The 15044-nt window shown below is 36.7% G+C and overlaps 1 protein-coding gene across 3 annotated transcripts in view; it reads right to left on the bottom strand.

The window, feature by feature from the left end:
* The window catches only part of LOC110812755 (transducin family protein / WD-40 repeat family protein), a 32362-nt gene that overhangs the window by 7958 nt on the left and 9360 nt on the right, over positions 1 to 15044 (bottom strand). For all 3 annotated transcript variants that reach the window (XM_088217759.1, XM_088217758.1, XM_088217760.1), the window contains 4 exons: positions 14440 to 14522; positions 14205 to 14277; positions 13753 to 13818; positions 11378 to 11420 (listed from right to left, as the gene is read on the bottom strand). In XM_088217759.1, coding sequence (XP_088073885.1) covers positions 11378 to 11420; positions 13753 to 13818; positions 14205 to 14277; positions 14440 to 14522 — 265 coding nt within the window. The remainder of the gene's footprint in view (positions 1 to 11377; positions 11421 to 13752; positions 13819 to 14204; positions 14278 to 14439; positions 14523 to 15044) is intronic.

Raw genomic sequence — 15044 nt, forward strand, 5'->3', positions numbered from 1 at the left:
GTAAACATCCACGACAGCCATCTGTTTTGATTGGGCAATGCTGAAAATTCTGGGAAATTTCCTGCTAAGACAGCCATCCCCAATCCAGTCGTCCTCCCAAAAATTAATCTTGTTTCCTCTCCCATGTTTCCAAGCGACACAAAGCTAAAAATTGCACCATCGAATCAAAATTTTCCTCCAATCTCCTCTTCCATGAGTAACAGGAATCTTGCTGAACCTCTTCCTAACCATGTACTTACCCCCAGCAAGAATGAACAATCCTTCTCCATAAACTATGTTCTTCCGTCATGTATCTCCAAAGTCATTTCCCCTGTAGAGCGATAATCATATTGACCATGGACCTGATTCCAAGGCCCCCCATAATTGATAGGTTCTTTGACATCTTCCCACTTCACAAGATGATACTTCCTCTCCTCTTCACTATCACCCCAAAGGAATCTACATTGTATTATCTCCAATCTTTTAGCCACCTTCACGGGGATAGTAATTGTTGATAGGAAATATATTGGGAGGCTAGCCAAAGTGCTCTTTAATAAGGTGTATCTCCCCCCTCTTGAAATGAAATTTCTTTTCCAACCCGCAAGTCTTCTTCAAACAAATCAATCACCGGTTCCCAAGATACTTGATCTTTATACTTAGCACCAAGAGAAAGGCCAAGGTATTTAAGAGGAAATTTTACTTCTTTGCAGCCTATGATCATAGCAAAAGAACCAACAGCCCCATTTCCACCAATTCTTGTCACTTCCGACTTATTTAAGTTTATCTTGAGCCCTGAAACAGCTTGGAAGCACAAAAGCACACATCTCAAATGTAGCAAGCTTCTCAATTCCAGTTGATAAAAAATTAAAGTATCATCGGCGAAGAAAATGTGGGAAATTTCAGTACTAACCCCACTCCTTCCCACTGAAACACCTTTGATCAGTTGCTGATCTTGAGCCCTATTCAGTAGCTTGCTAAAAGCCTCCATCACCATTATAAACAAAATGGGGGAGAGTGGATCAGCTTGTCACAATCCTCTTGAAGCATTGAAGAAATTTGAAGGGCCCCCATTTACTAAAACAGCAAAGTAAGTGATAGTGACACAAGCTTTCATCCAATTTCTCATTTCTGTCCAAACCCCATTCTCAAGAGCATGTAATCCACAAAATTCCAATTAACATGATCAATATGTTTTTTCTATATCAAGCTTACACACCAATCCATCTTTTTTGTTAACAAATAAATCATCAACTGTTTCATTAGCAGCCATAACAGCATCAAAAATCTGTCTGCCGCCCGCAAAAGCATGTTGACAAACCCCAATAATTTCACCCATCACTTTAACTACTCTTCTAGCCAACACCTTTGCAGTAAGTTTGTATATACACCCAATCAAGCTGATGGGCCTAAAGTCTTTGAATTCAATAGCACCACTTTTCTTGGGGATGAGGGTAATGAAGGTAGTATTAAGAGATTTAACAAACTTACCCTTAGAGTGCAAATCTTTGAAAACAGCCAAAATGTCCTCTTTCAACAAAGACCAAAAACATTGTAGAAAATTCATACTAAAACCGTCAGGACCCGGGGCTTTGTTACCATCACAGAAATTTAACCCCTCAAGGATTTCATCTGCAGTGAATTCTTCTTCCAAATGTTGTCTGCACTCAACAGAAATGCATTGAAACGGCAGACCATGCAATTTAGGACGAAAAATACGAGTCTCCAAATATAGGTTATCAAAAAATCCCTTAGCAGCCTCACGCAGATCAGCATCCCCCCAGCTTTCTTTCCGTCAATAACAATCTCCTCAATATAGTTGATTCTCCATCGATGAGAGGCCAAAGCGTGGAAATATTTCGTGTTTCAATCCCCTTCCTCCAATCACTTCTCTCTAGACTTCTGTCTCCACATCAATTCCTCCTCCTTCAAATAAGAAGCCAAGTTAATCTTTAAATTATTCCGTTTATTTTGCTCCTTCTCATCCAAACCATTTTCTGCCTCTTAGAATCCAAAGAGCTAATCTCATCCAAGGTACTTTCAAAGCTGCTCTTCTCATTCATCAACTCCTCTTTGGCCCAAACTTCAATGGTACTTCTCAGGAACCTGAGTTTGTAAGCAAGTTTGAAACTGGCACAGCCATGAACCTGGCAATTTTTCCAAGTATTTTCCACCAAACTGAGGAAAGAAATCTTCTTCAACCACTTGTTGTCTAGCCGAAATGGTATCAGTCCCCATTGGATCCCCTCAGCCTCCAGGCATAATGGATAGTGATCAGAGGTCGGACAGGGGAGAGTTTTCTGGCATAATTAGTCAGTTTGAGCAAGAAATCAAAGGAAACAAAAAATCTATCAATTCTCAACCTGCTTTTTTATTGGACCAGGTCCATTGCCGCTTGGACAGCGGCAAATCCACCACCCCTGACCTATCCGTGACCTCTTTGAACTCAGCAGCTTCTTTCGCCGAGAAAATATTGCAACTCCTTTCCTCCCTACTTAAAATCATGTTAAAATCACCACCTACAGTCCACCTGCCACCCCATATACTTCTGTATTTCTTCAGTTCATCCCATAGAACTACTTTCTCTGCTTTGTTGCCCCTAAAATAGACCCCCAGTGAACATCCACTCTATAGCCCCCCTACAATTTCTGAAGATACATGACATTCACCTTTGATGACATCCAAACATTTTGCCCAATCCTCTTTCCAGAATATGATCGTCCTCCCAGCAAAACCTTTCGCAGGAATTGCATTTCAATCCCAGTTGTTCTCACGCCACAAACTTTCTGTCTTTACTGAGGAATAATCATCAATTTTTGTTTCTTGCAGACACACAATGGTGGGCTTCCATTTCTTCAAACACCCTTTGATAACAAGCCTTTTGCCTCTATTATTCACCCCTCGGACATTCCAAGACACGATTTTCCCAATCATTCACAAATCATCCTAAACCCTCCAATTGCCTTGCCCTCTTTTTTCCTTCCATCATAGTTGATAGAAGATTCCAGTCTTTTAAGCTCCCTTGGGGTACCACAGCTCACTTTCTTCTTTTCTTTTGAAGCAGATCCTATTTTACTCACAAGCAATTCTTTTTTTCAAATTCAGAGAAGAAAAAATACGACAAATCTTCCATATCTTCTAAAGAGACGTCCATCTTTTTGCTAAATTTTTTCACATTGTTTATGACCCACTGAGAGCAATACTTCACCTCATGGACTAAGTTGGAGAATTTCTTCAATCTCCGGATCATGAGATGCTTCCAAAGCCATAGCATCAGATTCTACCACCATTAGATCACAATTCTCCGCCAAGTCTTCCTTCTCCATGCTCGGAAGATCCAAGTCAGTTTTCCCGTCACCTTCGAAGTCCTCCATTGTGGAGAAAATAGAGTATATGTCGTCTTCTTCTCTTTTTTTCATCGTCAAACCCTCATCGGCTAACACCTTTCCATCTTCCCTTCAGCTACTTTCTCTTCGACAAACCCTAGCTCTTCATTTCCTTTTTCTCTAATTTTGTTCAAAACCCAAGAAAAAGAGAAACCACCTCTTTTGAGCCAGATGATTCACCCCTAGTCGGGTTAATAAAGCAAATCAGATCCGGCCAAAAAAAGAGGCCCCGATTTGCGTCATTCTTCATTTTCCACTTTTCCTTTTCTTTCCATGTATACCTTTTCTTTTCGTCCAGCCCATCTTTTTTGCCAATCTGATGTCGGCCCAAAAAGACGCATGCTTTTTCCCCCTTTTTAACAAAACGACGCTTGAGATTGTCCTTTTGGCCTCTGTCTGTACACCCCTTACTCGTCCTGTAATGCCCATTCGTGTCAATCCGATTAGAAGTATGATCGGATTGCCTTTGTCCTACCCGAATCGCATTAACCTCGACAGCCTGAACCAATGCTGCGTAAGACTTTGAGCCCTCTAACTCCATCGCAACATTTGCGTTGATCGGGGTGTTACAATGCGGGCATTGGAAGGAAGCTTTCCAAGGAAATTTCATCTAATTTTTTTAGTTTTTGGGGTCTCCGTTTTATTCCTTCCACCTTCATCAGTCAGCTTAGTAGGTATTATCAGTCTGTCAGCTAATTCATAGGCTACCACCATTAGCTTCCACCACCCACTCCCCTGCATTCCACCCGAAAAGAAGGTTCTCTTCATTCTGTTTCCTCCTTGTATTGTCAGAGTAATATATTCCCCTCGTCAATTCGCTTCATATGATATCCATAATTAGTAGTTCCTCCTCACCAGGTGCTTCGCCCATAGGCCCGGTCTGCACTTCCACCAAAAATCATTGAGCGCATTGAGAAACCAACCATATTCCTACTTATCTAAGAAAATCAACCTTCTAAACCCACACTCGTTTTCCGTAATTCTCAAGCCATCCGTCTTCTTTCCTTTGCAGCATAAGTCGAAGGATTTATCTTCGATATATAGAAACCTTCGTCCATATCAGCACATGAATATATTTGGGTAGTGGTCAGCCTAGACGGTCGACCGTTTTCCGAATACAGGTTAGGGTTAGGAGGAGAGAGGAGAGAGAGGAGAGATATTCCTATCAAAAAAATCCTTTACAATCAAACAACAAATGTAAATTTCCTCTTTTACATGAGTGATACATCCTTGTTGCATTGTTTATATGATTTATTTTTCCTTTAGAAGTATTTTTCCATAACTATACAAATTCTCAAAAAAGACGATGTCATAGTCATATGAGTCATAGATTCAAGATGCGTGCCAACCTCACAATTGTTTTCAGTTTACCCCCTTCTTCGGTGAATCACACCATTATTGACCATAACCATCGTCTTCCTTTAGTGGAGATGAATTTGGCTTTACATGGTAAGTGGCTATAGAGATTCATGAAAAAAAAACCGATATCTTATGGAGGAGGGTGATTACAGGAAAATTTGGTACCATGGATAGAGAGTGCTTCCCCATAGTATCGTCTAGACCGCATGGGACAGGGATATGGTAAAAAATATGCATGGACAGGAATAAATTCCAAGAAAGTATAAGGTAGAGAGTTGACTATAACAAACAAACAAGAATAATCGGGTTTTAGATAAATATGGTGATTAATAAACCTGAGAAAAAATTAAAAATAAATTTTTAAACACTAAAAAAATCGTAAATTGGGGGTTTAGGGATCCAATTGAAGAAAAATTAAAATTTTGGGAGCCCTCTGCAGTTAAAAAAAACTTAAATGAATTAAATATACAAAAACGAGGCCTGAGAAGAATTTTAGAAAGTTTTGACATCTCAGCAAGTAAGGTGTTAAAACTGGCTAATCGAGTGAGGTCTCTTCAGCCATGTGCATCAACTAGGTGGACATGTGGATGAACGGTTAAGATCTATCTGATCTGATGGTCAAAAAACGCGGAGAAATAAACAGCCAAAACTACACCACATATTTGGATGTCAATCGAATGACCCAGATAAAGAGGTGTGATGAACGATCTAGATCTTTTGGAAAAAAGATCGAATGGCTGATAGGCGGAGTATTTAGGGAAACCTGATTAGGGTTTCCTGGGAAAGGAGGGCCAACAAAAAAGAGTGAGGAGAGGGAGCAGTGGCCACAAGAGAGAGAGAGAGAGAGAAGATGTCGTAGCGGCCGAAGGAGAGAGGGAGAGGAGAGATTTGATACGTCACACGAGGTAGATGAGTTGGCTTTGAGGGGGAGCGGCCGAAGGAGAAACCATAGTAAAGAAGGAAACGCATCGGGAAAGAAGAAGAAGAAGAAGAAAAAGAAGAAAAAAAAGGAGGAGGAGGAAAAGAAGAAGAAAAGAAGAGAGGTGCGGCAAGCAAGATGGAAAAGAGGATCAGCGCTGCGGCAAAAGAGGGAGATCTTGCTCTTAGTGCGCGACGCAATGTCGGGAAAGAAACCAGATCCGGGCACGACATTGGACATGGTCTGTCCGGGAGAAAGGGAGCATGCACATGACCGTTTCGGCAAGATCCGTTTCGGATATATGCGCCATAATTCTATGACGATTTTCAGTCATTCGCGATGGTGCATGGCAATCCAAGCCATCGCGTGTGCGATGGCGCATGGCGATCCCGGGGATTGGGCGTGTGGCAGGGCGTGGTGATTATGGTGACACGTGTGGCAACGCGTATGGTGGTGCATGGTGATTCAGGCGACTGAGACCACATGTCCAAGGTAAAAATCGATTCGCCTTCATGTTATATTTATTTTCGAAAGTGTTTGTTGTTTAACGTATGTGTCTTCTATTTGTAAATGAGGAAAATATTCAAGCGGTAGCCATGACTTAAAGAGGACCGTAGACCGAACCAGTAAAGATTTTGACACCTTTTTTTATTGGATTTTAGGTAAAATTGGGTTAATGTTCTGTATAGAAACATTAGTATGTGTATAATTTATAAATAGTGTGTGTAAATATATATATGTGTGTAAATTGTCTGCGTGCTTTTGTACAAGTAAATGTATCTTGTGTGCGTGTGTATTAAGTATATATCTTATGGGTAGTATATATGCGTGTAGAATATCTATTATGTGAGTGTATATTAATATATGTATACGTATATATATAAAAAAATTGTTATGTGAGAGTGTATAGACACATAACTCATTTAGTCACGAATCTAGGAGGGAAGCGTGTGTGTGTGTGTGACTGCAATTCAACAGGAAGTGTGGTCAACCCACTCATGGACAGAAAAATAAAACTTAATCCAGACGTGGATAGGTATGTGTGTGATATGTTCCGGGTAACCTAGCGAATGCACTGTTGTGGTCAATATGTGATGTGTGAATGTTATCCATCTAGTGAAGGGATCCTAATCCTCTCTACTTGATAATGATATAAACGGCATCGCGTGATGGAAATCCAAAATAAGCTTTAAAAAGCTAAGTATGTGAAAATGTGAAATTCGAATTATATGAATATGTGTGTGTGTATGAATATGATAAGAATACGTTTATGTGAGATATGTAAATTAATATGAATATGTGAAATTTTGGAAAATAAGATTTGGATAAGAAAGGATACAAGTAAGAAAAGAAATTGGTGACAAATAGAAAAAAGAAAGCGAAGAGATTAGTAACATATTCGAATAAAAAGAAAATCGAGAATTTTGGAATAAGAAAGAATAGTGTCCTTGAACATAATTAGATGACCCTAATAAAATAAAATTGAATAATTTGAAAGATCTAGAAAGCAAACACCAAAAAGATAGAAAAGTTATAAGTTCGTCAAAAAGTTAAGATAAATAAGACTCAAAGAATCTACGTACACAAAATAGTTTGAAATGAAGAATTCAAATAAATTTGGACATAATTTGTGTGATAAGTAGGAAGAAGAGCGAGAGAAACTTTTGAAAATAGAAAAAAAATTGCGAATAATAAATAAAATACCTAATTTGTTTAGTCGCAAATTGAGGAGAGGAGTGTGTGTATGTGGTTGTAATTCAACAGGAAGTGTGGTGAACCCACTCATGGATAGAGATATGAAACGTATATCCTAACATGGATAGGTATGTGTGTAATGTGTTTGGGGTAACCTAGCGAATGCACTACTTTGACTAATGCTATCATATAGTGAGGGGACCCTGATCATCTATCCTTGATAACAATATAAATGGCATAGTGTGATGAAAACCCTAAATAAGTATGTAAAAATGTGAAATTCAAGTTATATGAATATGTTTTTGTGTGTGTGTATATATGAATCCGATAAGAATTCGTTTGTGCAATATATGTAAATCAGTGTGAATATGTAAAATTTTGGAAAAATAAGACTTGGATAAGAAAGTATTCAAGTAACAAAAGATATTGGCAATAACGGTGAATAGACACAAGAAATCAAAGAGATTAATAACATATTCAAATAAAAAGAAAAGCGTGATCTGGAATTAGGAATAAGATTCAGAATAGGAGAAATAAGAATAAAATAAGTTTTGTTTTGATATCTTGTTTGATATTTTCTTTAACTTAAAATTGCATTCTTTTTATGTATTTTTGTGCGAATGTGTGTTGTAAGTCTTTATTATAAAATACTCCTTACTGAGTTCGTAAAACTCATCTCAATTTCATGCTACATTTTAGATCCGGGAAGATCAAGACAAGCTCTGGATTAATAAGAGACATTGAAGAAAACCTTTTAGCTTTTCAGTTTTAAACTTGTACGATAAATAGAAATTAATTTATGATTAACATTCTGTAGTTAATTTTGGATGCCTCATGTATTTTCAAATTATATTAATGATTCCATCACAAATGATGTGTAATAATGTGTAGTGTCATTGCATGTAATTACATTTTTATTGGTTCCACTAGTTGGAAATAGCGTGCAAACGTCTGTACCCATCAACATTGAGTCAGGACATTACATTCGTAATGGATGATGTTATAGTCGTGAATCATATAGATTCAAGACGCGTGCCAATCTCACAACTTTTTTCAATTTACCCTCTTCTTCAATTTAATCACACCATTAATGACCATAACTAATGTCTTCCTTTAGCGAACTTTAGTGGAGATGAATTTGCCCCTACATGGTAAGTGACTAAGAAGATTCATGAAAGAAAACAATATCTTATGGAGGAGGGGGATTGCGGCAAACTTCGGTACCGCGGATAGGGAGTGGTTCCCCTAAGTATTGACTAGACTGCATGGGACAGGGATATGGAAATAAAATATGCAAGGAACAAGAATAAATTCCAAAAAAATATCAGGTAGAGGATTGATAATGGGGACAAAATCGGTTTTTGGCATGACATTTGGATTGAAGAGGGCTCACTCAGAAATCAGTTTCCCCATATCTATGTTATAGCACGGCACAAAGAAGTCACAAGTTTTGAGTCTTTCCGAGACAACCGAGGGGAATAGGAGTATAGCATATGGAAGTTATAAGGAATCCAAATAATTATGAGACTCTTCTTAATACACTCTCCTCTACAAGAATTAATGGTAGTAATGACCAACCAATCTAGAGACTTGATACCAGAGGGACTTTCTCGATTAAGTATTTCGATAAATTTTTAATTAAGAACAATACTATGATGACCAGTTTTCTTTCTCGACAACTTTGGAAAGTTAATGTTCTAGTAAGAGTTGCTTTCTTTGCGTGAGAAGTAGGTCATGAGTGTATCCTTACTATTGACAAGCTGATGAGGAGGAAAAAGATTTAGGTGAACGGTCGTTTTCCCTACAAGAGGGAAGTGAAGTCTTGTAATCACATCCTTCTTTGGTACTCACATGCATATAAGTTATGGACACCTATAGGCTACTAGGGATCAATTGGGGGATGGCAAGATCAGTAAGAAAAGAGGTTTGGGCCTCAATGGGTATTACTAGAGTGAAGAATAGTGTCAGTCTCATTCCTCTTGCTATCTTTTGGATGATGTAAAAAGAGAGGAACATGAAAGCTTTTGAGGCCATGAAAGATGATCTTGATAGGGTTAGAGGTAAATAACTCCAAACTCTTAATTTTTTGGTAATAGGTCATCCTCTATACATAGCGGAGAATTTTGGGTACCTCATTGACTTTCTTATTGACATATTGTTGAATATGATATTTTATTCTTTAATTACTTCGTATTATGTAATTAGAATTCTACTAAAATAGTAATATTATGTAATTAGAATTCTAATAGAATAGTTATTTTCTAATTAGTAGGTTAAAAATTCAATAAATATCTTAAATGTAACAACCTAAAAGTTGAGAAATAAAATTATGATTTTTTCTCCAGAATCTTCACATATAAATATTTTTTATACATGGGTCGGCACTCTATTGAGGTCATATAGCATATATCATAACATATTTTCATCTCAAAAGACCATCGTCTTCCTCTACCATCTATTATTGTTGGTGAACATGTCTCTAATGCCAATCAAGTTTCTAACCCTGAACCTGCTAGTTTTTGGCTCATGCCAATTTGAAGTTTATACTCTCGAACAATAGTAGATAGTCACAAAAAACATATACTTCCTCAATCATTTCCTCGTCCAATCCTTCAAGAACTAATGTTAACTTGTCCATTGCTCTTTGAGAAGTTAAAAAATCTTGTACCTTTCAATATATCTATGACTTTGTTTCTTGCAATCACCTACCAAGCACTTTTTATAAAATATTTATTTTTTATTGATCAGCTCCTAATCCTTTATTTATAATCTTAAGTGCATTATGAAAACTCTTCCTCATCCATGTCAATAACAAGCAACAAACGAAGATGAAAAGGAATAATACCTAAGATTTGATTGATCTTCTGCACAAGAGCTCTATTGACAAGCATCACTAAGTACTCATTGTAAAAGCTTATCCATATAGGCCTATTGATTGTCTCAAGGAACGATACATAGCCGAAGATTACCAAGTTTACAGTCAAGAGTTCAAGCTTTTCCTTCAAACTAAAACTTGGGTCCTCTAAGGTATCTCAAGGATATCAATGTCTCCAAAACCAGATAGATATCAAGAATTTCTTTCCCACTAAGAGAATATGTTCTTGAGGTTTTGAATGAGCCATGGATGATAAGATTAAGCTAGTTTATACTGATACGAATCTTAATGTTAAACTAGCTACATATGAAGGTGAGTTATTGGACAACCCCAATGCAGATAAGAAGTTGGTTGACAAATTGAATTATGTTACTGTTTTGCCCAAAAAAACACCATTATCTACAAGAGTTGAGTCACTTTGTATATTCTCCTCATAAATCATCAGGAAATATCGTTGTGCACATCACTAGCTCGTGGATTACTCTATTATAATCATGTCCATACTTTCACCCAAGGGTACAAAGATGTTGATTGAACTGGTTCCAGGTAGATCCACTAAAAGTTATTATACCTTTTGGGGCTGTAACCCAGTGCCTTGCAAGAGCAAGATACAGGACAATAGTTACTAGATCTAGTTTCGAGTCAGAATATCAAGCCATGGTTCATGCTACTTGTGAACTGATTAGACTAAAACATTTACTTCACAACCTTGGCTTTCCACAACTGAAATCCACAGCGCTACTATATTATAGCCAAGCAACAGTCTGCACTGTTTCAGAGCCAGTTTTTATAAGAGAATTAAATACATTGAAACTGATTGTCATTTTGTTTGAGCAAAGGTCCCCCAGAACTTGAATCATGAAATCTTACCTCCAATGCCAATGCTAGATATTCCAGAAAATCAAGGTTAAGAACCTAAAATTCCCTCTAATATCCAGACGCTTGGCCCCGTAATCATGCAAAATCCTTCCAACAAATAATAATACAAATTCAATGCTCTCTTCCATTATTCAAAAATGCCTTGTGCATCTTTTTTTTTCTTTGCCACTACAGCAAATTCTGTGAGACCTTTAAACTCAGAATTATCTAACTGTAAAATGGGTTTAAAATGTGAAGACACTATACTATAATCCCAAATAATGAAGAATTCTTAGGTGAAGATCATACCACAGTCAAATGCAATAACAGGCTTCAATTTCAGGTCTTCTTCCTGAAAATAGAGGGACAAACAAAATAGTTAAAAAAAATTTCCTCTTCTCCTCCGAAAAAAACAATATCTTCCTCCAGTATCTCATTGAAATTGCTCTTGGTGATAAAATAGCACTACTTGAAGACTCCAATAAAAATTATGATTTACGTGCAAGAAGAATCTGTTAATTAAAAAAAAAAAACTATGCTACATTGTCTTTGATATAACTACCTAAAGGAACCATTTTAAGAGACAACATAAGGTAAGGAGGGAAACAAACAAATCTTGAAGAACTACACAAGAAACGGGTCCCTCTTTTGCAATAAACACACATTAACGAGGTCTAATACCATTGATGGCACTGCTTATAGTAGCATTCAGCACAAAGTTCACAACAGAATCGAACAACTGAACACCAATATAAGCTATAGAGTTCCTTTCATAAAAATGAAGCAATTTTTTTTTTCTGAAATAAAAAGAATGAAGGAATTTTAATAATTTCACTTGTTTTCTCATCAATGAAGGAAAACTAATAGAAAGAAAGCAACAACCAAGTGACACCTTATTACAAACGAAAGGAGATCTTCTTTTTTGAAATCAAAAGTATAAATTATTTTTTAAAAAATAAAAGTGAAGTATTATTATGCACAAGGTACCAAGGGAGTACCACCCGTATACAAAATAGTTACAATTCTATCAAGTGATCGATGACCGCACCCATATCATCAATATCTTTAATATCATAATCCAACGAAATAGATCCAAAAGTATGTATTCATCCATCTCTAATGTTACCGAAGTTAGTCTCTACCCTCTCAAAAGCTTTAGCATTTCTTTCTTTCCAAATTACCCAAAATTATAAATTATCATTAACTATAAGCACCGAGGGGGGTGCAAACCCATGTACACAAATATTTACCAATCAATCATGATTATAAATTACCATCATTATTATTATTATGATTATTATTATTATTGTTATCATTATTATGGAAAAGAAATAGGTATGACATGGCTCACGCCACACTTTGTTAAGTGTTTTTATCTCAAAAAAAACACTTTTTAAAGTGTTTGATGAATTCTCACATACACAGCGAAGGGGTCAGAATAAAGTTGCTAAACCTCTTTAACAGGGTGTTCTATTTGCAGGTTTATGGCCCTTATCGCTATCACATGGTTTTCAAAGACCAGGACTCCCAATTCAATTTTTATGGAAGAAGATGACATTTTTTGCTCATTAGATCAAATGCTAATGGGAAATTTTTTCAGACATTTCTATCTCCTTTCTTTACAGGAATTGGAGAGGCAGGGTGCTCTATTTATGAGTTATGGACCTCATGACTAGAAAAGAATCACATGTTTTCCAAAGAGCGATCACTCCCAATCAATTTTCGTGGAAGAAGGTGACATTTGGTCTCAATACGAGCTAAGGCTAATGGAAAATTTTTGGAAATTTATATCTCCTTTCATAACAGGAATTGGGGGGCAACAATATTTTGATCTTCGGGGATTCAGTTGCCACTCAATTCTGTATTTTCTTTTTGCTTTGGGGTTCTTCTGTTTCAATTCTCCAGGCCAAAAATCTCATTCTCTTCCAGTATAATTTATTCCTTCTTATTCCTAATACTTCTTTTCCAATCCAAAAATTAAAAAAAAATGGAAAGAGGAATTGTAAATCAAGGAAAGGATAGAAGAAAGGACGCAAAACCTAGCTAATATGTCCAAATAGATTAAAGAGCTAACTGGCCTATATACATCCTAAATAGCCTATCTAATGTGAGAACATAGAGAAATACAAAAATTACATATTTATTATACTAAAAAAACTATTTTCCTAGTTCCAGCTTAGCTTGTTCATGTTCTGCGTCAATGACCAGACAAAATATCAGTCGTTTTAAATATTAGAAAATCTGCAACTTCCTTACAAGCGCCAGCATAGTAGTTCAACCTTATCTATCAAATGTTTTCTTGCTATTACTGCACCTGTTGATCTTTTTTCTAATGATACAAAAACTCGTTGTTAATTTCCCATATTTTCAAATCCCAACTGTAATTTTTTTACCTTGAAGATGTGCCTTAGTCATCCTTTACAGTTTCCAACCGATGAGACACATGGAATTCCAAATTAATCTTATTAAAAAATTTCAAACAAAGATTGAATACCTTATTTGTCCCTCAATTTTCAGTTTATCCAACAAATAATTAAAATACACAATGTACAGAACACAGAAATGAACAACAAATTTGTACAGATGAAATAAAAGTCATCCACAAAACACTAGCTATATCTTTAGTAAACTCATTCTCAAGATAAATAATCTTTTAAACAATAACCAAGCCTCTCTTTCTTTACCTTCAACCTGAGTTTTTTTGCCCGTTTTGATATATGTCGCTGAGAAAGCTCTCTGCTTTGCTGATCCTGAAAAGCGAATATACAATAACAAGTGAAACAGTTCCAGCAATGCTAACTAGAAAGTGAATTTAGAAAAAACGAAAAGTAGAAGCCTAAACTTGTGTGCTACAATAGACACAAAAATGTATATAGGGAGCACACAAGTGTCAGATTGCAAGTAGATGTGTTAGTCAATGAAAAGAAACAGAGGCAAGACAGGGACAGAAGAGGGGAAGCATCTATCCTCCTCCATCACCACCAAAAAAGATGTAACTTTGCGAAAGCTTATGCCCACAAACAAAGAAAGAAAGATATTTTCTAAAAAGCAGCATATAACAAATGTAGTTAGAAGAGTCAAAAGCATATTCAAGCATTACTTTAAGCAAAGCCTCCTATCAAGAATTGATACCAACCTGGATGACTGAGAAAAGACGGAAGGCACGATCCTGACCAGCAGACAGTACGTGTCGCCCATTGGCATAGAACCTATAATAAGTCGAATCTGGAGTCAAATAAAAATCACAAAGTGAACTAAATAGACCACACAAAATGAACCTCACAGCACTATCTGGACTAGGTCAAGATGGCTAAATAGAATAAAACTTGACTTTAGAAAACAAATCCTAGAATTAAGAGAGCCCGTGTTACCTGATGCAAAGTGGAGGAGCACTATGCCCACTGCGGAATCGTAAAAGACGAGGATCACCATCACTTGTGTCAAAAATCCACATCTATAACAGAGAGTAAATTGAGAACACATGTCATGTGAGATAGTTCATATACATATGCCAGAGAATCCATAATGAAAGCAATATATTAACTAAGACCTGCCAATCTATATCTATTATTTTCACAGAAAAAGAGGTGTGCTATAGACAAGGCACCAAAGGGGCGCCACCCATGTACGAAATATAAATTCTCACTACTAACAAATCAGAATATCTATAACATCTAGAAGATCCTCATGTTTGGACCAAAAATGTCCATTAACCCATACATTAGGTTCCATAACCAGAGGATCAACATAACTTCAACATCGGCACAGTTGGATGGTCAACAATTTCCACGCTATGGCCACGCATAATTATCTTGTGGAACGTGGGGGGCCTTAATGACATGAGAAAGAGAGTTATGGTTAAAAGTTTATTTAAGGATTGGAGCAGTGAGCTTAATTGTTTTCAGGAACCAAAATATAAGGTGGTTGAAGTAGGGTTTGTAAGTATTTATCATTGAAAACCAAAAGAGACAATTAT

Source organism: Carica papaya, chromosome 4, assembly GCF_054855325.1.
Source record: "Carica papaya isolate Zhongbai chromosome 4, ASM5485532v1, whole genome shotgun sequence".
Lineage (NCBI taxonomy): Eukaryota > Viridiplantae > Streptophyta > Magnoliopsida > Brassicales > Caricaceae > Carica > Carica papaya.